General features: G+C 51.9%; 7 protein-coding genes across 7 annotated transcripts; 1 reads left to right on the top strand and 6 right to left on the bottom strand.

The window, feature by feature from the left end:
- Positions 1-389: 389 nt before the first annotated feature.
- ATEG_03194 (putative MFS transporter) lies at positions 390-2227 on the bottom strand (the record flags this gene model as incomplete). The annotated part of the gene is made up of 4 exons (XM_001212372.1): positions 390-977; positions 1040-1631; positions 1708-2019; positions 2076-2227. 4 exons carry the CDS (start codon positions 2225-2227, stop codon positions 390-392), a joined length of 1644 nt encoding a protein of 547 aa, XP_001212372.1.
- Positions 2228-3406: 1179 nt separating this feature from the next.
- Positions 3407-4380, top strand: ATEG_03193 (uncharacterized protein; the record flags this gene model as incomplete). The annotated part of the gene is made up of 4 exons (XM_001212371.1): positions 3407-3699; positions 3759-3970; positions 4063-4142; positions 4198-4380. 4 exons carry the CDS (start codon positions 3407-3409, stop codon positions 4378-4380), a joined length of 768 nt encoding a protein of 255 aa, XP_001212371.1.
- A 477-nt stretch (positions 4381-4857) lies between these two features.
- Positions 4858-5833, bottom strand: ATEG_03192 (SDR family oxidoreductase; the record flags this gene model as incomplete). Its single annotated transcript, XM_001212370.1, has 3 exons — positions 4858-4902; positions 4975-5321; positions 5389-5833. The coding sequence occupies 3 exons, from the start codon at positions 5831-5833 to the stop codon at positions 4858-4860; spliced, it is 837 nt and encodes a 278-aa protein (XP_001212370.1).
- Positions 5834-6484: 651 nt separating this feature from the next.
- On the bottom strand, positions 6485-7868 carry ATEG_03191 (uncharacterized protein; the record flags this gene model as incomplete). The annotated part of the gene is made up of 3 exons (XM_001212369.1): positions 6485-7385; positions 7507-7625; positions 7737-7868. The coding sequence occupies 3 exons, from the start codon at positions 7866-7868 to the stop codon at positions 6485-6487; spliced, it is 1152 nt and encodes a 383-aa protein (XP_001212369.1).
- A 1126-nt stretch (positions 7869-8994) lies between these two features.
- Positions 8995-10793, bottom strand: ATEG_03190 (sugar porter family MFS transporter; the record flags this gene model as incomplete). Its single annotated transcript, XM_001212368.1, has 4 exons — positions 8995-9262; positions 9318-10257; positions 10312-10500; positions 10574-10793. 4 exons carry the CDS (start codon positions 10791-10793, stop codon positions 8995-8997), a joined length of 1617 nt encoding a protein of 538 aa, XP_001212368.1.
- A 5497-nt stretch (positions 10794-16290) lies between these two features.
- ATEG_03189 (putative zinc knuckle transcription factor (CnjB)) lies at positions 16291-18440 on the bottom strand (the record flags this gene model as incomplete). Its single annotated transcript, XM_001212367.1, has 11 exons — positions 16291-16451; positions 16512-16583; positions 16645-16721; positions 16771-16831; positions 17024-17161; positions 17216-17423; positions 17632-17762; positions 17825-17955; positions 18010-18090; positions 18129-18306; positions 18389-18440. 11 exons carry the CDS (start codon positions 18438-18440, stop codon positions 16291-16293), a joined length of 1290 nt encoding a protein of 429 aa, XP_001212367.1.
- A 723-nt stretch (positions 18441-19163) lies between these two features.
- ATEG_03188 (uncharacterized protein) lies at positions 19164-20551 on the bottom strand (the record flags this gene model as incomplete). The annotated part of the gene is made up of 3 exons (XM_001212366.1): positions 19164-19913; positions 19966-20184; positions 20330-20551. The coding sequence occupies 3 exons, from the start codon at positions 20549-20551 to the stop codon at positions 19164-19166; spliced, it is 1191 nt and encodes a 396-aa protein (XP_001212366.1).
- Positions 20552-21550: the final 999 nt, after the last annotated feature.

Raw genomic sequence — 21550 nt, 5'->3', positions numbered from 1 at the left:
CGAATCGAATGGTGGAACCCCATCTGGAGGCCCGGAGGACAAGGAATCAATCCTGGCAGCCCCAGGTCACTGTCAATAAATAGTAACATAGTGTATTCAATACAACCTATCACTCTTTATCTTCTTGATTACTAGAATTTAGGTGTCTGCTTCCTTAGCTTTACACGAACTTTGCTGGTGCTACTCAGATAAGAGTCCATTGTCAGCCACCAGGCACGACCATTATATATGCAGTCTACAACGACTGACTGCGATAAAAATATGTACACCATCTTTTCCATCATCATGTCACATACCACATACACCATAACAATACATACCCTCGATGTAACCAAGGGAAAGGCTCATTATAAGACAGACAACAAGAAAGTATACAACAGACAACCAAATCACTTCTTCCTCAGCACGCGGAATATACTCGAACCCAGCCCGTCGAGACCACGTTGCTCCGCCTCTCGTCTGGCCGCGCCGTCAATGATCTTGTTTGCATCGTCGCCTTCGGAGTTGTGTTGGCGCCGACCATCGACAAATCGTAGGAGAAGCTGCATGACCACGGAAGACAGGATGCTTGCGCACAGAATCCCCACCATGACGAGGTTACTCTTGCGGTACTTCTCACGACCCGGGGCGGTGTAGTCGCTTGCCCAACCGGTGTAGAGCGCATACGTGGTGAGGATACTGCCCAGATTGCCCAGACCGGAGACGACAGCGGAAGCGGCCGCGACACCGACCTCACCGTGGCGTGGCTGGAAGATCTCTGTCGTCCAGGTCATTGTAATGGGGACGGTAGGTCCGAGTCCGAAGCCGACGATGAGGAGGCCACCATAGCGCGGCCAGGAGTTGGTCTCTGTCCCAGCGTAGGTGGTGAGAAGAAGCCCCAGGATCTGTAGACAGACGGGGATCGAGAAGAAGATGGCGCGGTGGCGGTGAAAGCGGTCCGACATAGGCGTGACCAGGAGGATGGCAATCAAGTCCATCTGTATACCGGTTAGTACTGAGGGCTATTGGAAGGCTACAGATGGCTGCAGGGGAGACACACGATCCAGATTGGAGCAGAGAGAAGACTCAAGTCGATGCCGCTCAAGCTGGGGTTGATAGCTTTGATGATCACGGTACTGTAGTTCTGGACGCCAATGCCAACGCCGACGACCCCAAAATACATGATCAGGAGGGGCCACAGGCGCCAGTCCATGAAGACGTGAAGGAGGTCGCGAAGGGTCCATTGCGGGCGATGATAGACTCGCTTCAGATCATGGTAGTGGATTTCAGCGTCGCGACCTGTCAGTGCCGGACGGCTCCGTGGAAGCCAACGCAGGTACTTCTTAGTGGGTGCCTCCTCGCCCGGTGCAGTTGGTCGATCGGGAAGCCACCAGAGGAGGACGATACCAACAGCGATGGTGATGATGCCATAAACCAGGAACATCCACTGGAAGCCGACCAGACCCTGATCACCGTCCATCTCTTGAAAACCTGCGGAGACCAGACCGACGACAGCGGCAGAAACTTGCGCAGCGGTGTAGTACTGACCGATGCGCTTTCCGGTTCTCGACGGAGGATAGAAGAGAGTGAGGTAGTAGGCCATTCCCGGCCACATGCCGGCAATGACAATACCCAGTAAGAGGCGAAGAAGGCTAGATTTGAGGCGTTAGCCACTGCTGTCATCATGGCCCAAACGGGCAATACAAGGCACACTGAGTCACGACGTACTATAAACTCCAGGCAGCCTTCATCGCAGCCATACAGCTCCCAATGATACCGACACTGATGACGATGCGACTCATCCAGACATGAGGGCTCAACCGAGTCATGATCAGGTTGGATGGCAAGTCGAAGACAACATAGCAGACATAGAAAAGGGCGAGACCGGTCGAGATCTGGTGCGGCGTCAAATGCAAAACAGACCCTAGATCATGACCCACGTCCGCGTTCATGGTCTGGGCCAGTCCGACATTGGAACGAATGGCTGAACAGAGGAAATAGAGCACCCAGAAGGCGGGAATGATGCGATAATCAAGTTTTCTGGGCCGGTCAGTGATGCGACAGGAGATCTGGATGTAATGGAAATTGCAAGTTACCTATAGATGCGCTCAATACTGGCTACGTCAGGCTCAAAGCCCGACTCGACATCATCGTCAGCACTAGAGAATCGTTCCTGGGGACTTTCGGCGCCGGCTTGTTTTCCTAAGTCGCTATCGACTGGAGACTGGGCTTGCTGCATGAAAGACATGATGCCGTCGGTGATTGGATCCGTTTGCAAAGTAGCTCCGGGGGCTATGAGCGCCACCAACGACTAAAACGATCTAACCGAGGCTGACGAAAAGCCGGCCGGTATGAAGGAAAAGAATCAAAGATAGAGACAGCGCGATCTAGGAAAGAACGCCTAAAAGAACTTTTGGAGGTTGCGCTCGAGCAGCCCCGCACGGCGAATGACTGGGATTTTAAGCAGAAACGATGCAGCTAAATGCTTGAGATGCCCAAAACTCTGCAGGGTTTCTTGCGTCTTTTGACCCTCCAACCAGACCTGTCCAACGTCGAGCCTTGATTAGCATGTGGATACGTAGCAGGGTGTGTGCGCGAGGGGAGCAAATTGAACAAAAAGCGCATTTGAGTAACATACCTAAGCGAGCGCCATAGTAGTGCGCATAGAATGAGTACAGATGGAGAGACCTGATTGATAGCGATAACCGAGGCTGTTAGTTTGGAGCTGGACGGGCGCTGGAGACGGGGTCCAGAAGGAATGTGGCTCGGCCCGGAGTGTCTATGATACAGCGTGAGAGATACAATGGAGAAGACGAGGGGATCTTGAAGGAAAAGAAGAAGTCGAAGTAGGAGAGGTAGAAAAAAGAAGGTGACGGCTGGTCCCTGCTACCTTCTTCTTTGGGCGTCCCGACCGTCGGAGAGGGCGGCGGTCCCGCCAATGGGATGTGCGTTGGGGATTATATAAGGTTTGATTGATAACTTTTTTTTTCCCCTCTCGTTTGCTTCATTTCTTGGATGATTTCCATCCGATTCCCAAGAACAATACTATGACTCATCCCCAACCAGTCCGTCTTCGGCTTGGGTCGAGCGTCCTCGGTGACCGAAACTAACCGCGGGTGAGAGAACACCAGCTCTGGAACACTTCACCGAGGTCGCTTTTAGTGACTGGGCCACTGGTAAGGCGGATTGGTTGGTGATCAATGCCATTATTCTTGTCCGGACTATTCATCCCTGGTGTGAGGTAGCTTTCACCATAGTACGCTGATCTTATGGCTCTATACTATGTATAGTTTCATCATTATGCGCTTTTGTCGGAGGATACGTGGTTCAGAGCCGGAGCCTGAGTAACTCATACTGTAGTTAGCACGTAATTCTGAGCTCGTTCTTACCAGACTTTGCCCTACGGGATAGAGGCTATAATGCCTGCATGTCCTCTCTATTACTTCCCATTCACTCCTGCCACTTCCTTTTCACTGATATTAGTGATATTACCAAGTTCCTTAATTCAAGTGACCTCCCATCTTCCCCCGACTACAAGATGACCTCTTCTTCTATCCCACCTGACTCCCCTGCCCATCTCATCTTCGAAAGCATCTTGAGAGAACTTGATGCTGTCTCTGGGTTCAAAGAACTGATCTACGAGGATATTGCAGGTCAGAATTGGCTCTTGCTCTCTGAATCTCTTGCAAGTCACCCCGAAGTTGAAAGACGCCGTCCAAGGTAGTCTGGGAACATCTATATGGGTCATCAAGGCACACTATGTGATGACGATCATTTAGAATAAACTACAACGCCGAAACTCGCGTCCTGCGTATTAAGATAATGCCGACAGAATTACACGACGTGCATCAGCGATGGGTCAACAATGTCATCTGTGACTGGAGGGCCGCCGGCTTGATAACCCTGCAAGAGAACAGACTGATTTGCATGGGTGTTGGGACAAGTGCATTCTCTCTGCGACTCATTTTTGACAAAAAATCGGATCTGGATGGTCCGAATCGTTCCCTTACCTTCGTCATGACAAAGACCTATGGATGCAAGGCTGTCAGACAGTGAATGTTGTCATACTGCTGAAGTGGTCAGAGTCATCTGGAAAGCGGGTAAAAGGGACTGCTGAAATTTGGACACGCGATGCTGCCGGAAACATTCAAAGCAGAGAAATGGTAAGAACGTTCCATAGAACCTTCATACAATTCAGAGCTAACATCACATCCACAGCAAATCTTTCCATCCTCAAACACGCCCGGAGATGAAGATATCGAGCTTACGAAGGGACAGTTATTCGGACAGTCGATCTTGCCGTTTCAAAACGCCGCCGACATTCTACCTCTGGACGTGGGCCCGCTGCGCGATTTCGCCACTGAAGTCTCCATCAAACGTATGGATCTGCAGCCAATATAGGCTATGACTGAGACGTGTGCGGCGAGGAAAGGTGGATGGTGGACATCATAGTATGTCTTACTGTCAGCCAAAATGACCATTACGCCACCAAGCCAAGGCGCATAGTAGTGCGTAAGGTGTAATATATGATCGCGTCGTACTATTGCTTGAAGAAGAGGATATTTCGGTTCTAGTCGAAAGGCGCCCGCAGTTCTACGTTGCCTGGGGATTAAATTCAATCAATCAATCAATCATATTCCTATTGACCCGTTGTAGCCTATCTAAGCGAGCCGTATGAACAAGAAGGAATAGTCATAGGTCTGAGCCTGTGGGTAGTGGATATCCAGGGAGACGAAGATATCCAGTGGGAAATTATCGCCTCTCAGGTTTACAGTCAATTATCTGGACAGGAAGGGCACGAATAAGAGGTAAAAGCGACAACATATCATGAACACGCCTGGTCGTTTCTATGCATATCCCGTTCGTGTAATGTTTCTTTCAAGGCAGCTTGTCCAGCCCAGTTCCCCCCTTCATCACTCGGTCCTAGGCGAGAAATATCAGCAGTCGGTTTACGCCGAAGAGGAATCCGGAATGGAAGAACACAGTTTCACTCACTAAAATACCTGTTGGCATGTATCTAGACATGAACTTCACCATGGAAGCCATACTTCCATGCCACACCGGTCCTGCGGCTCCGCCCAAGACATCCTTAGCAACCTCGCGAGCAAACTCTGCCGGCGCGCTCTTATTTGACACATCATCCCCGACACCGCGTTTTTGAATCTCTGGGAGCGCCTTTTGGTAAAGGGACTTTTCCGGTAGGTTTATATTCGAATGCGACATGACATTTGTAGCGACAGCGCCAGTGACTAGAGAGATAACCCGGATATTAAAGGGTTGCACTTCTAATCGGAGAGTCTCACTCCAAGACATTAGAGCGGCCTTCGAGGCATTGTAGACACCTATGCAAACGGATTAGAGGCAATTCCTTATATATTCTGTTGCAACGGCCTGGATAGAGAGCCCCACTCATCCAAGGGGCGTGCAAGAAGCCTGAGATAGAGCAGACATTCACGAGTGTACTGCCATTCTTAGCAGCCAGCAGCAACGGCATGAAAGCCTGGGTGACAGCTAAGACCCCCCAGAAATTGACATCGAAAAGACGCTTGGCCTCGTCGATCGAGATATCCAGCGCTGGATAAACGAGGGACTGGCCCGCGTTATTAATGAGGATGTCGAGAGAGTCACCATGCAAAGACAAATCCTGTTGAACAATATTGACGGCAGCGGCAATACTGGCCGGGTCCACAACGTCGAGAGGAACAAGGATAACATTGGGAAGTTTAAGATGGTTCATCTTAGCTGGGGAGCGGGCGGTCGCATAGACTCTAAGCCCCTGGGCGTGGAGTTCCTCCACAAGGGCCGAGCCGATACCGCCGGCACTACAACCAGTGACAAGGGCGCAACGGGCCATTGTGCTCGAAATCACCGATGCGAAGAGGGAGAAAGAGAGAATCGAAGACACAGCTGAAAATGGGATAGTGGAAGGAAAAGAGGAAAGAAAAGGTTGGATTTCGCCCTCTTTTCTTTTCCCTCCTTCCCAAGCGCTAGAAAAGGAAAGTTCCGGTGTCAGCTAGGAAAGGTAGCTAGCTAGCCCAGTGGCTTGTAGCGGACCCTCACGTTGCTTTGCTGCCGGGTAGTGGGACTTAGGTGGTGCGATGGAAAGGCACAAGGGAAGAGTTACCGGGACAAACACCACTGTGAAGATGTCCAGCAAGCAGGTAGGTCCGTAACCCCAGCTCATCGACATTTTGTGTAGAGTGATCTGGAGCGAAGCCAACAATAAGATTGCTTCTTCAACGTCTTTGATATATACCTGCTTCCTCTCAAGTCCATTGGCATATCGAGCTTAGCTGACATTGCCCGATAGCGTGGGGTTTTTGCCCAAATAAGTAACTCCCGAGAGTACATCCCCCTCTCGATAGACACTGCAAAAAACAACGGCATAAATGAAAGTTGGAAAAAGTGTTTACGCTACGAGATAATGGACCTGGAGATATTCATCTGATATGTGCACATTTATTTCACTCTCCTTTATAAATCCATAGTGTCCTTCGTCTAATCCTTAAATGGCTTTCCAAGCAGCATCCGTGACCACTGGCCGATTTGTATCGGTCCTCCATTGGGTGACCAGAGGGCAGACGGAAGTAAGCTTCTGAAACAAGTTCTTAACATGCTGATCAACGCGCGCCATTCTGGCCTGCTGATGAGCGCGGCAGGTGGAGGAGCTGATCATCTTTATGCGAGCTAGCAAGCTCTCCAATTCCGACAGCCGCCGTGTCATTAGCATCCCCATCATAACCTCGTAGTCTTCCCCGTCGATCTCGTACTCGCCCAAAACCATCGGCTGCTTCTCCATCATGGCGACGGGGACGGGCGCGCCCCCCGGCCTGTTGAATTCCCTCTGGGCAATAAAAGCATCAATCACCTCGCCGCACAGAATGGCCAATCGCTCCAGCACCATCATAAGCATCATCATACTTCCTGATTTCCGTCGGCAGGCGTCGCAGTTGATCATACGTTTGCACAGAAAGAGCACCTCCTGATAAATCGAAAGAATAGAGTCAAGGCCCTGCGCGCCGGGGCCCCCATCATAGTGGGGCGTCTCCAATTCGTCCAGGAGGAAGACGGCCGAGTTCAAGCATGAGCATGAAGGTCGCTCTTCCATAGCAAAATCGGAGGCGTTCTCACTTGATCGGTTTGTGCTCCCGGAGGCGGCAAGGACATAGGTCGACGGAGGAGTAGGAAGCAGCTCCAGTGACGTGAACCCATTGACTGCGGGGAGGCGTAGATCCCCTGTCACGGCATAGTCGGATTCCGGCATGCTGGTGCCGTCCTTTCCTGGAGACCAATCGAGGCAACTCGACCAGGTCGCGATTTCCTTCAACATTGGGTCCAGCATTGAGTCGGGGTTCCCTTGGACCTGCTGCGTTGCCTTGTCCAGCCCGACGTAATTCTCGTCTAGCCTATGCGGTAGTGGTTCCATAGTCAATAGGGAGGGCTGCACTGTAGCTGTGGCTGCAGCCTCCCTCGTGGGAGATCGGCCGAGGGCAGCGCTCGTTTCCGGACAGCTCTCGTTCTCCTTACTGTGGTCCTTTTCTTGCGACCTGGGCGCTGGCTTCCTTTTGCCTTTCCGCACGGGGCCGTGGGTATAGCTGCAGGGGAGGGAAAGTGTCTTGCACCGCGAACATCCCGCTCTTTGGCCACTGCAGCGGATCTATTTGGGCGCCATTTGCAAATGGTCCCCTGTTAACTGGGCTGGAGCTTGGAGCGGTTGATTGCAACAAAGCAACTTTTTAGAATTAGAGATCACCAACCTTTTTTACCCTGCAATTATCGCAGGCAGAGTGTTGAGGTTTGTTGGTTGTCGTATTTCCCACCACCCCTGATTCACGCTCGAGGAACTCCCCAGTCTTGTCCTTGGGCAGGTAGCGCAGGGTTCCGAACATTGCGAAATTCGACTCTGTGCGTGAAAGAGAGATCGTCTAGCTGGGGAAGTGGGATAAGCGGCCTTAAATGGTGGCAGCTTCAGCCATGGGGGTTCATGCCTCATCCTTGGTGGTCCAGATCTAGCCGAGGGGGTCGCGTGGGGCGGGGATCTAGACTGGATTTCCGTGAGCCCCAAAGTACTAGCTTGGTCTAGTACTCAACTACAATCTCACTCACATTAGGTTGGAAGGATTTCGATGTCTAACCGCCCTCATTTTGTTCTCGGCTCGGCTCCGCTCAAAGAGACCCTATTTGAGTTACACCTCTTGGATAGAAGACAGGAACAATTAGCATTGGAATACATAAGTGAATGCCACCTGTTCCTAGATAGTTAGGCATTAGTCGGCAGATTTTCAGCGCCGGCGTCAGCTAAGAACCTAGGTACTCGTCGTCTACATGATTCTTTCTTCAAGCTGCAGGAGGGAACTCCGAGCGACGAAGAAGATAATCTCTAGGAAGAAACAGAAAGAGTCGAAAAGGCTTGCACGCTCCAGGTCCTGCTCCGCTGAGTCTCCAATATCAGTGTGGCCGACCTGGTTGAGCAGGCCTGTTTGTTACATAAGTTCGGCGACGTAGCGAATGGCCTGCGGATCAGACACAAGCGCGTCGTAGTCTTGAGGGCTTTCCCCTGAGATCCTCTATGGTCTGCAGCTTCGCCAGCATTATCCCACGCGCCTCTCGGTACAAGGAACACTGCAGGACGTGGTGTTTTGGAGTCTGCGACCCTCCTCTGCCGCTGCACCGGTCCGTGGTTGCTTAGGGGAAAGTAACAATACAGAGTAGACTCGATAGGCTGCGCCGGCCAGTCGTGGCGCGCAGCGATCAACATTGCTAGATCTGAAGATCCGATCCGATCTAATTACATCTGAAGCGATCTGGGTATCTAAGGTCATCGCCGAACAACGATCGTCGCCATCCTGAAACCTGACCCGGGGGTAACAAACAAATGGTAATATAAAAAGACAGAAGAAAGGGTAAACATGCAGAATAAATATATGTCATGGCAGGAAAGGGGCATAATGACTCGTAATCGGATCATCGTCTCCTGCCTTTCTTTTTTTCTTTTTCAACACGATTTCTGGCAGCTTAGATCTTCTCCGTGCTGGTGTTCTCATCACTTGCATCCTTGTGAGGGTGGTTCATCACGCTAGCACGGCGCACCGCCTCATCCTCGACGTCGTCCAGGGTGCGCAGGAGCTCACCGTGCTTGCCGTACATGTGCGGCTCCTGGTCGGCGATCTTGACCACCTGGAAGACGTTCTTGGTCTTGCGGAAGATGCGGTCCATCTCCTCCAGAGAACGGTGGGTCGTCTCCGGGTAGAAGAACCAGACCACCGGGAAGATCGCGGCGTTGCTAGAACATTATCAGCCTGACGAACTACAACAATGGGGACACAACCAAAACTTACATGACAGCGAAAATGATGTAGGTCTGATAGTGAATGTTCGCAAAGGCCACCGGAGTGATCATGACGACCATGAAGTTGAAGATCCAGTTGGAAGAGGTGGACAAGGCGTTGGCCGGAGCACGGATCTTAAGGGGCACAATCTCGGCGGGGTACAGCCAGGTCATTCCCAGCCAGCCGATGGCGAAGAACGTGTTGAAGACGAAGAGGAACACCACACAAGCGTAGTTGGCACCGGGGGTTCCGATACTGGCGGTCACGGCGAGGATGATCATGGAAATGGACATACCAGCGGCACCGAACAGCATCAGCGTCCGACGACCGAAGATTTCAATGGTGAACACGGCGATCCAGGAAGCGATGAAGTACTCGGTACCGTTGCAAGCGGAGATCAGACGGGAGACAATCAGATCCATGCCGAGCTGCTCCTCCAGCACGACGGGAATGTAGTAGGTGATTAAGTTGATACCGGAGATCTGCTGGAACATCTGGTTGACGTAGGCGAGCACGGTCCGGTGGAAGTGGCGGTCCTCGCCCATGGTGAACATGTCGCGGAAAGAGCCCTTGGCCATCTCCAGGACGGTGGCCTTGATGGCAATGAATTCGTTCTGCAGGAAAATGGGGTCGGTGCCGTCACCCATTAGCGCGCCCAGAACTTCCTTGGCTTCGTCCTCCCGACCCTTGAGCACGAGCCAGCGGGGAGACTCGGGAAGGAACATGACGAAAACCAGAATGATGGCGGCGAAGAAGATCTGGAAGGCGAGAGGGAACCGCCAGGCGGCCTCGTTGGGATCGGCGAAGAGAAGACCGAAATCGACCCAGTAACTGATGGTAATACCGCAGGTAATCATGGCACCCTCGATCATGACCAGCTGACCACGGCGGTTGGACTTGCAGCACTCGGATTGCCAAGTGGGCACCGTGGAGGTGTTCATACCGTTACCTGCGCGCGCATGAGCTTCTGACGAACCGGTCAAGTCGAGTCAAAACTACCTACCGAAACCAGTGACCAGACGTCCAACGATAAGCTGGGCAAGGTCGTAGGAGGTACATTGCAGCAGAGCGCCAATCACCATGATGGAAGAACCGAGGAAGATGGTCTTGCGACGACCCAGCCAATTACCGACCCAGATCGTCGGGATCGAACCGGCGAAACATCCCAGATTGTACGCGGCGACAACGATACCTGTGGACCGATCGTGAGCAAATCTAGGGTTCTTTCGGGATCGCAACCCGGAGTCATTGGCGGGACGGCTTACCTTGACGCGTGGACTGAGCGCTTTTCTCAGCCGCGGAGAGGCTGTTGTAATAATCACCAGTGGTGGCGATGGTCGGGAAGTACTTGACGAAGGACTGCAGACTCAGCAGACCACCGGTGACACCTTGATCGTAACCGAACAGCAGGAAATCCATGCCGGCGATGACACCGATGGCGATTTGCAGGACATGGCCCTGCATGCCCAAGTAGCTGCGAGCCATGGTGAAGACTGGCGCTGATGGCGCGAACTCTCTAGGGTGGGTAGTAGGAGTGACAATCGGATCCCAACCAGCGGAGGATGTAGTTAGGAAGTACCACGACCGCAGCAGACACACATGCGCAAACGGAAGGAGCGTGTGTATCCGGGGGAGGAGGAGGAGGAAGAGGAAGGGAGGAGATCAATTGGGAATTATACTAGAGGGAAGAGAAGGAAGAAAAGGAATGGGAGGAAGGAATCCTTTTCTAGAGAAAAAGAAGAAGATCAGCAGGCTGGTGACACAAGGGAAGTGGACGGGGGGTTTATAAAGGATGGACTTGGGAAAGGATGATACTAGAGGCTTAGGCGACATGGAGAAAAGAAAGTAAAATAATTCCTACAATTAAATTAAATAAAATAAAAAAGAAAAAGAATTATGAGACGCGAGTGAGCCCGATGTCATCATACTCCTACTCCTCCTTCTGGGGTTGGGGGTGCCATGGGGGAGACGGGGCCGATGTACCTCTCCAGCGTCGGGACTACGGACGAGGTACCTCGCTCACCTGGCCCGAACTCGCCTGGGGTATCGCAAACGATGAGGGAAGTTGGGCGTTTCCCACTGTGATTGGCCTTTTGGGGCCTAATGGATGGGATGATGGATGGAGAAGGGCTCCACCAAGTGCCAGGTTCCGGATCGAGCGAAGCGGTTGACCACTTTCATTTGCTCTGCAGGTCCCAGGACATCTCTGATGTTCCCTTCCCCAGAACATCCTCTCGGACATGACCTCATTGGCGGCTCTAGGCCGAACGAGGAATAGGAAGGGAAGAGGATCCCATTCCCCACATGGTGCACCGCGTAGGCACTGTTGGAACACACCACCCCGAGGCCACTGGCACGTCGTTGGAGGGGAGGCGTGACGACGGTGGTTAGTGAGCGACTTGCACGATCGGCGGCGGGGGCGGCGCTGCTGAACGTAAGACGAGACCGATAGAAGGTTTGTGTGGAAGTCGAGGGCATGCTTGATGTCGGCATACAGGAATCGACAACAAAGAAAGGATAATTACTAGACACATAGAATAATCTACACTAATCCTAATAATAATAATAATCGCAAAAGAAAAAGAATAAGCCAGCGGCATCGCCAGGGAGAGTGCAAGTAAGCTCCACCGACCACAGATTCATCCGCCAAGGTCTAGCCTGTTATGGACAACCCGACGGAGACGGTCGTTCCTTTTCTTTTTTTTTTTTATTCTTTTTTTATTTGCCATTATTATTATTGTTCTGGTGTTATTATTATTATTATTTTTGCCTTCCGGCAAGATCAAAGAACGACAGCAGATTATTCGCTTGATTTGTTCCGGGTAATCAGGATAGTCAAACGGTATACTTCTTCCGTCCGCCCAATTCTCCCATAATCATCCCTTTTTCGGTTGCAGTAGTCTATTGGGCTCTGGAATGTGATCTCGCGTGGCGGTGGGACATCCACTCCAACACACGAACTGACAATACAATATTTCCCAAATAAATTGATAGAGAAAATGACTAAAGGAAGGGGGAAAAAAAATCAACCGTCACAAGACATTCAATCCAGTCATGTCACGGTGCCCATCTGTCGTTTCACTCCCATGTCTCTGATCCATGGGCGAAGAGGGAGAGTGGGCAACCTGCTTATTCATGAATCCGGGGAGTTGGAGTCTCCGGATTTTGTGCGGTGGAATGTGGATTCTGTTGCGGGCAGCCATCCACCCCCCATCACCTGGCCTATCGCCTGTTCGGCCTTATCCGTTCAAGCCTCGTGGCTGTGGCGGCCGCGTTGTTCACCCTTGCGTCGAATCGACCAAGATCGATTGTGCGATAGGATTTCAATAGACTTTATGCTTCAAAGACTCGACATCGACGTTCTTTGTTGTGTCTCGTGTTGCGCCGAGGTTCCGGGAGATTCTCGTTAGGGGGAACCCGCGGCCCCGTCCAGTCACCAAACCGGAACAGGTCCCTATCAATGCCTCGTGTTTGATGAATGAGATCGCCTCCGTGGCCTCGTACGCTTTCCGGGGGGCGGTTCCGATCCAGTCTGAGCGGCCGTCGCGAAGCCCTTCGGCGGACGCAGTCTGATGAACGGATCCATCGAATCCAATCATAGCCAGTGGTCGAGGGAGATATCTCCACCGGGCCAACAACCAACTACGTAAACGGGTAACAGGGCGAGCGGGAAACAGTTGCCTGATGGTCAACTGGACCGGTGGAGCCTCGCACGGTCAGTCATAGCCATGGGGAGTATCTACAAGTAATATCTAACTACCAAAGAACATAACATCGGAAGCTCCAAAAGGGAACATGTCGAGCCGCACGAATCCGTGATATTTAGGTAGTCTTTGTCTACGGAGTACAGTGCATTTAGATTAATATCCTTGTGATCATGATTCATGCCGAATGCCAGGAAGGGATCCCGCCGACGAAAAGCGGTCGGAGAAATCCGCTCCGATGCCGAGTGAGACCGAAGCATCGGGCCCGTGTCCAAGACTTTCCAAGACCCCAAGACTGCCATGGCTCGACTAAGATGCATGCCACGGCACAACCAAGACGCTCAAGACGTGACCCAAGCCCCCCAGGATTCACAAGCACTCTTGACCCTAGGATCAAGACTCATAGTGTGAAGGCCCAAGAAAAGACAAGACAAATGCCAATCTACGCCTGTCTGGACGACCGCAGCTTGTCCCTTGAGCAACCGTGGGCGGGAAAACCGGGAACAAAGCAGCCCAAAAAAGGCCATGGCGTTTCCCGTGCTGGATGCTCCGCTTGACGCGCCCCCCTTTTCCACCGGGCGTCGGGGCCTCAATGCAACCCGCGCCTTTGACTGGGCAGAGTTGGGTGCCCAGTCGTCTTTGTTCTGCGAGACTTTCACGCCAATTGCAAGTCGTCCGCTAAGCCTATTTGAGGCCTAGTGTTGCCCATCGGCCATCAAACGTCCACTGGTGCAACACCACCCAGTGGAGGACCACTCATCGGCTGTGGCCGAACGGTCCCAGCCTTTGATTCCCTTTCATTCCCCAGGTCTTCTTTTCCCCTTTACCCTTTGCCCCCCCGGGGTTTCTCGGATTGCCTCTTTGGGACATTCCGCCATTCCCCCCGTCCTCCTCCCCAATCCGTCCAACATCCCGCTCGTTCAACTCCGGTTCAGGTGCGGCAACATCATCCAGCTTCATCATCGGTCATGCGCCGTCCCGTGCTAAGGCCCCTTCCCCATCCAACCCCAGGGTTCAGCTGCATCGCGTCGTCGTGATGCCTACGATGCGGATAGCCTGACCAGAAGTAGCCCTGACCGGAAGTACCGTAGATTGAATCACATCGTACAACCCAAACACAGGAACGGCTGACGGCATGAGCTCGCGTACGCCGTAAATGATTGATCGATTCGAAACAGCCGGCGGACGCGACGATCTCGGCGGATATACGACATGCGGCGGCAGACAGTGTCCCCATCCAACCAAAATATACAAAGTGTCCAACATTATTACTGCATAATCTCCGACACAGACACTTACTTGCATGGATAAATTATCCACCACATCGCTACGGTAGCCGAAGCAGGGTTGGAGCAGAACCCTATGGCAATAGGAGACCCTGAACGCAAGAGTACTTCATGGGGAGAAACGCACGGCTTCCTTGCGCTGGTCCATCGGCCCTGAATCATGCGCAGGCCAATCATGCGCCCGACCGGAAAATATTTACCCATGGTGGAGTCCGACTAAGCCTTGGATCTGATTTCCCTTGACTCTTGCCAGGTCGCAAATGACAGTCGTACTATGGGCTATTTAGTTATGGGTACATACGATCTCGGCCCCAACCGGCTCATGGTCCGAATCATTAAACGTTGCAGTCAGCCGATGGAGCTCGTCATTATGAGATAGAACACCAGCATGCTGTCAAAGCCTTAAAGCAGTGCACGCTCTCGGCCGTATAAGCCCTTCGGATAAGGTTAGTCTCGGAGGGAAGCAAGCGGTAGAACCTTAGATAGCCAATTTTCCATTGCGCATAGGGATTGTGCTCTGGTTTCATTCCGCATCCATCTGGAACCGGCAAAGACGCCAGCGGCGCCTCCTGGACGCTTGGACCTGAAGGATGATGAAGATCCCGCGACGATTCCTCGCCGGGACGCCCTAGTACGGTTTGTTAATGATGATGGTCATCCAGGTCTAGCCGTCTTGGGCAGTTCCCGTCGCAGGCCTTGGCCCCCAGACGGGGGTAGATGTCGACATCGCCAATAGGAGGCGTCCGGGGTAGAGCTGGAGTAGCCTGGGGTTAGACTGCATGTGAAACAGACTACCTACGGACTCAGGAGCGAGTGGAGAGAACATATCCTGGTAGACAGATGGTATGGAGAAGAGAAGCTCTGATAAACTAGCATCGTCCGATGGAGGTGTCTCCAGTGATCAGCAAGGCTAATCGTTCGTTTTTATACTCTGTACTCTGTAGAGATGCGATTCAAGTCTTTCCATCTACGCAAACGTGTTGTCCTTATTTCAGATGGCCTTTTCACATGGACTTGTATTGCAATGATTCGACAGCGGTAGAATAACATGCAAACCGATGATCTTCAGCATTATCGTGTTATTCTAACGGTATCAGCTCATGGAAGTTGATTAGTATACATGCAATCGACTAATTGACAATCTCACCACGCACAACAAGCCAGCAGCTCAAACGACAGCCACGTCTACTACGCTCGCAAACCAGCAACCAGTACCGACAGACTTCCGAACGTCCATGTCTGCCATTTACCACACAACGCTTTAAAACCATACGAAAGTACCATACCGACGCCCAAATCAACCCTCCATCCTATTCATCTCCTCCTTGCATAATGCAGACCTCACCGCTCCCACACAGCCTGCCAGACCAAACCGCTGCACGCGTCTTCTGTCATAATATTGCATACTGCATTAATGCACCTTCAGGCGTGCAGGACCTACGCGACGGCCAGACCACCGCCTGAGCCTACCGACATGTTGGTACTACATTCCACGTTCGAGGCACTTATGCATTCTGCAAGGAGGAAGATGCTCTTCTCCTTCGTTTGAGTCAGATCCAATTAGACTAGTTGCCTTCTCACGTTGGTGCGACAGTCTTGCTGGACTGGCTGACCTGCTTCCTGCTGCCTCTTAGATTACCATCAGTCTAAGCCTTTGAACATTAAGACAGCTGTGATTATGCTCATCTATCACAAGAGTGGAGCTAGCTGTTATCAAACATTATCAACCTCTGATTCAGGCGACGTCTTTCCGAACATCAACCCCAAGAACAAGTGTTGCGTGACAATCTCCCGGACCCGCCGGTAGAGTTCCATCAACTTGAAAAACGGAGGATGCAGAGCTCGACCAGGAACACGACCAAGAACTCCGAGCAAAATGGCCACGTTCCAATTCCGGCGAAGACATCAGGTGTCGTCACAGACGAGCTGTCCGATGTGCTCACACCACTCTGGATCGGCATTTGCCCGCAAGAGTTCATCTGATCGTCCCACTTACCAGCCAGCGTCCTCGTTCCCAGCGTTCCAAGAGCCACCAGCGTTATCGACCACCTCCTCAGCAGCGGCGAATGTGCCATCGTTGTCCATTCCATTGTCCATGCCGTTGTTCATGTCGTCAGTGCTGGCCTGGGGGCAACGTTTCACGGTGTGACCCACTAGAACGAAGTGCATAGATTAGTATCTATCCGCACCAGACGATCGACGGATCAACTTACTTCCACCGCAGTTGTTGCACTGAACCTTGGACCAGTCCTTCTTCTTGGTGCAGTCACGGCTGAAATGACCAACTTGATAACCGTTAGCTTTGTGCAGCTGAAGGTGTAGAGTTATCCGGAAGAGTGTCCTTACCCTCATCACAGTTGCGACAGGTCACGGTGGAAACATCACGCGGCTTATCGCAATCCCTGGCGATATGGTCCTCAGAGCTGCCCCATTAGTGTCTGCGTGGGTATCCCGAGAACCTTCAATACTTACCCACAGTTTCGACAGGTTCTAGGAGCGCTAGCCTGGGGACAATCCTTAGCGAAGTGTCCGACTGTCGATAGATTAGCATCGTGTCTCAAATTCGCAGCCACACAGTAGGTGTATTACCTTCACCGCAACGCTTGCATTCGACCCCTTCAGCAGAACGAGGGTTGGGGCAATCAGATGCCTTGTGGTCAGGAGCACTACGTCGGTCAGGCACACTGCATCATCAAGGGAAGAGAAAGCACGAACCCGCAGTTACGACACGCATAAGGATCACGACGAGGCTCAGGGCAGTCGCGAGCACGGTGTCCAGTGGCGCTGCAGTTGACACACTTCACTTCAACACGTTCCAAGGCCGGGCGTTCTTCCTTGCAACCACGTGCAGTATGACCCATCTCTTATTATCCAGTTAGCGGCGTTTGCATGGGCGATCCTTCACTTATTCACTTACCATTACAGATAGGACACTTAGGAACTTGCCTGTCGTAGGGCAGACCGGCATCCGCAAGGCGCTCAAGGTTCTCTTCGGGAGATTCAGGCCAACGTTCCCTGAGATGGGCACGTTGGGGCTTGGGGTTGAAGTAGTAGCCGACAACATACTTGCAGTTCAGCTTGCCCTGAAGGTTAATGAGGCTGATGGTGTCGTCGACTTGCTTATCCTATATAGAGAGCCACTTAGCATACAACTGGAGTAGGTGTGCGACTGTCTAGAACCAACCATCGCGATCATGTAGAAACAGAAGTTATCCTCACGCATCCTCTTTTCGATGTCGACAAAAGTGGCATGAGGGACGGCCTTGGAGTAAATTCTGACAGCCTAGGAACTTAAGCCGTCATACACATGCTGGAGGAGTAGAAACAACATACCTCGCGGAAGTCCTCCAGGTCTCTACTGTCACTGGCCTTCTTCAGGATCGCCCAGGCCTCCTCGGGGAGCTTGTCGGGAACATTGTTCAGATCAAACTTGCGGTTCTCAGTGCAGTCCATGGTTTTGTGGCCTTGGGATCGTACGTGCAGTTAGCAACAGCAGATGACGGGGGTGGAACATAACATATATTACCTTCCATCTTGCAATTTTTGCAAACATCAGGGGGTCTCTCCGGGCACTCAGCAGCGGGATGACCTTCCTGGTTGCAGATTCGGCAAGTACCCTTGAACACGCGAGGCTTAGGGCAGTCCACCTTAGCATGGCTATCGGATCTTCAGTACAAGCTCGCGTGTGAAATTCCTTCAATGACGACTTACCCTTCCTCACCACAGTTGAAGCAAGCCATGGCCTTGCGAGGTTCAGGACACTCGCGAGCAAAGTGACCTTCGTCGCCACAGCTGAAGGAATGTTAGACCTGGAAAGACAATCAAATCACCGGGGTACTTGCTTGCGGCAGGCATCATTACCATCCTGTCCAGCGGCGGCAGAAGGCCCAAAGTCGTCACCACCGAACTTGTTACCAAAGCCGTCGCCACCAAAGGTGTTGTCGGCAAAGCCGTTCTCGCCAAACCCCTGGGAGAAGCTGTTGGGGTTTGCGTTCTCATCGTTGAGCTCTGAAGGAGACGAGGACATGGTTAACATCAATCTCTAGTGATGGAAGTGAGGGTCCCATGATCTTCAAGGAGAGACACATACCAGAGCTGCCACCAGCGGTCCAGCCAGTGCTTTCTTCTGCGTTCCAACCCATGATGACGAGTAGGTCAATCTTTCGCGTATGAAGGTCTGCTGTCGCGAAGAAGGGTCAGTGTCTTCAGCAGAAGGGTTCGTGATGGCGGTATGACAGGGCAGAGATGGGGCTGGGGGCTCAAAGAGGTTTGCGGAATGACCTTGGAAAGATCCCTTCAGAGATGTCTATCTGGATCAGAGATGGGGAAAGGAGAGACACTCGTTGTCAACGCGTAGACTCAGGTAGTGTTTGCAAAGGTAGAGCACGGAAAGAGGGAAAACAAACAGAGATAGGGGGTGACAGGAAGAGGTGGAGGGGAAAAGAGAGAAGGGGAAGAAGATGAGAGAAGGTAAAGGAGAAACAGAAAAAGGCGAAGCGAAGTGAGTGGGAAGAAGTTGGTGGGAGACAAAAACCTGGATCCAAACAAACAGAAGAGCTCGCTCCCTTCACTTCTGTTTGACCATCCACCGTAACAGAATGCCACTCCCAGCCGTTTCACCACTGGGAAAGCTTTTCGATGGCAACTACTTGTTAGTTATAAACGTTAATCAGCTACCTAGGTATTAAGCTCCATACTGAACAAAAGCGCATGAGACATTATTATATAGATAAAAGGATAGGAAGACAACAACAACGATAAGTATAGATACATGGACAAAAAAGAATGCAAATCCACGCTTTTAATATCCTTCCCCCCAACACCCTACACCTCCTTATATCGTACATATCCTTTTCATATCATGATTATTCACTGTCAGGGACAACTGCTTCAGGTATGGGAGTCACCGTCGACCGCTTTCGCCCGAAGAGTTTGAAGATCATATCGATTTTCTGCTCTTTCTCCGCAATCTGCTGCTCTTTCTCGGTACAGCCTGGACATGGCCGGGCAGAACCAGGGTCGTTCAAGGGTATTTGACCCATCCTTGCTTGTTGGTCCTGAAGCTCGGCGGTGAGCCTCACAATTTGGGCCTTCCTTTCAGCCGCAATTTTCTCAGTCCGCTCAACGAATTCCTTGAGTTGATTCACTTCAACCCCCCTTTGCTCAAGGAGATCTTTAAGGTGAGAGACCTCCCCTTTTTCAGATCTCAGCGCCTTTTTGAGCTGCTCAACGAGCGCTTCGGCTTTGTGGCGTGCTCGCATATGCTCTTCTCTGGACTGAATGAATCCTTGGACCACTTTCCCAAGGCGATCACACGAAGCCTCCCTGGAACCGGGACTCGTACTGAGAGATCTCTTATCTCTCTGGGGCTCTTTGTCCGTGTTCAAAGGCCGAAGAGGACTCTTCGTCATCTCCGGTTGCTCCTCTGCTTGGGGAGAAGCAGCTCTCGAAGCTTGCGGAAAGGCTACAGGGTTAGAGGCGCTGGTGCTCGGGATTTCTGGCTGCTCATCTGCAACAGCTGCAGTGGTGGAAGAGTGAGGTCTTTCCGTACGTGTAAGTGGCAATCTGACGAGGCGGCTTGGGCGATTGAGCTGCTTCCGAGGGGTTCTCCGGGGCTGAAAGGGTCAGCAAAAAGATCTTGCCACACGCAGATGCACAATAACCTACAGCTCGAGACCCATCCATTTGCACATCCCCATCATCATCATCACTGGAACTGGAATCTTCAGACTCAGGTGGAGAATATTCCGTACCGGGCTCTGATATCCTCGTCTGTTTGGAAAGTGGCTCTGCGGTAGCCGGGTCATTGTCGGCGGTTGTGCGTTTACCTAACCTGGCGGATGTTCTCGAAGGGAGATTGTTCCCATTGGAGAGCTCGCCGAGATCCTAAATATCGGAAACCAGTCAATCTTTGTTGAACATTTTTAAGTCGAGGGCAGAGATAACCACCATAGCGTTGAGACGTTTCAAACTCAGTTTAATATCCTGCTCTATATCAGTATTGAGTCGTTCCAACAACAGATAAACTCACCGAATACTGCTTCTGAAGGGCGTTGATACTGCGGCTCGGAAAATAGTTCTGTTTGAGGGTTAAAACAAGCCAAGTGTCGCAGAAGGATGGTTGACGAACCACTCTGAAAACTTCCCAAGGTAGCTTGCGATGGCTGTTTCTCAAGTTCCACAGACGAGAGCGTTCCTGATCGGTCCATCGGCCGCCAAAGGAGTGTCGCGTTCTCTTCCGTATGGAGGGCATATCATAGTAGAGAACTGAGCAGGCTTGTATTGAGCAGAGGAAGTCCTGACTCTTATCACGGACGAAGCTGGGCGATGCAGGCCATAGGAGGTCACTTTTTCTTTTCTTGTCTTGTGGCTGTTTTTTTCTCTCCTAAACGCTCAGGCACTTTACCCAGGGTCTTGATTGGAAAACCGAGCAGGCACGCATGAGATCCACTGTCGACCAGGGGAGAAAGCCCTACAGCATAGTCTTTCGGTCGGCGGGGAAGACTCTCGCGCCTAGATGCGTTGTACACCTAGGCTACTCCGTATATAGACCCACCTTAGGATAAAGCCATCGAGTCAGGCGGACTTGTCCCTGTTCCAGGCTCGCGAAGGGCCTGGCAAATCAGAGCAAGAATCCATGGCAACCAAAATGGCCAGAACGCTATTCCAAAGTACCCGGGCAACTCTTCCATCCATGGCGGTATCACCTTATAACCAATCAGACAGGCGAACAAACCAACCAAATGAACGGTGTGATAGAGAAAGCCATCGTTTACGAGATAGATATCGGGGGTTACTGGCAGGAGCTGAGTGTGGCGGCACTATTGAGTAGTGTCAGCACTAATGCAGAGCGGCGCAGTCAGTCCTTTCTCGTTCGGTTGCGTCAGTTGCCGGTATGTTAACAGTAAGAAATCGTTGGTATACATCATCCAATATCACGGCCACTATGGCGTTTGCCAGTTGACGGTAGGAGTTGGCCATCCATGCTTATCTGGCTCGTCTACAAGTGTGATGGTGGCTATACTCCGTACATCTCATTGAGTTGTGACTCGTAAGCGACCTGCCAGGGGATTGAGGCCAGCCGACAGGTTCCCCAAAGCCCTACCCAGCAGGGACCTTTGCTTTCAACCTTGGAAGTATCCCGGAATGGATGCATACCTACCGATTAGGTGGTACTCGGGGGAGCCGGGGAAGAACATGGATGGGTTTCCGATGGATGAGCGGTAAGTCGGTCCCGGGACCTGCGTCCGCA

Source organism: Aspergillus terreus, genomic scaffold, assembly GCF_000149615.1.
Source record: "Aspergillus terreus NIH2624 scaffold_4 genomic scaffold, whole genome shotgun sequence".
Classification (NCBI taxonomy): Eukaryota; Fungi; Ascomycota; class Eurotiomycetes; order Eurotiales; family Aspergillaceae; genus Aspergillus; species Aspergillus terreus.
The sequence above is the reverse complement of the archived record's forward strand: the minus strand, read 5'-3'. Positions and strand labels throughout refer to the sequence as shown.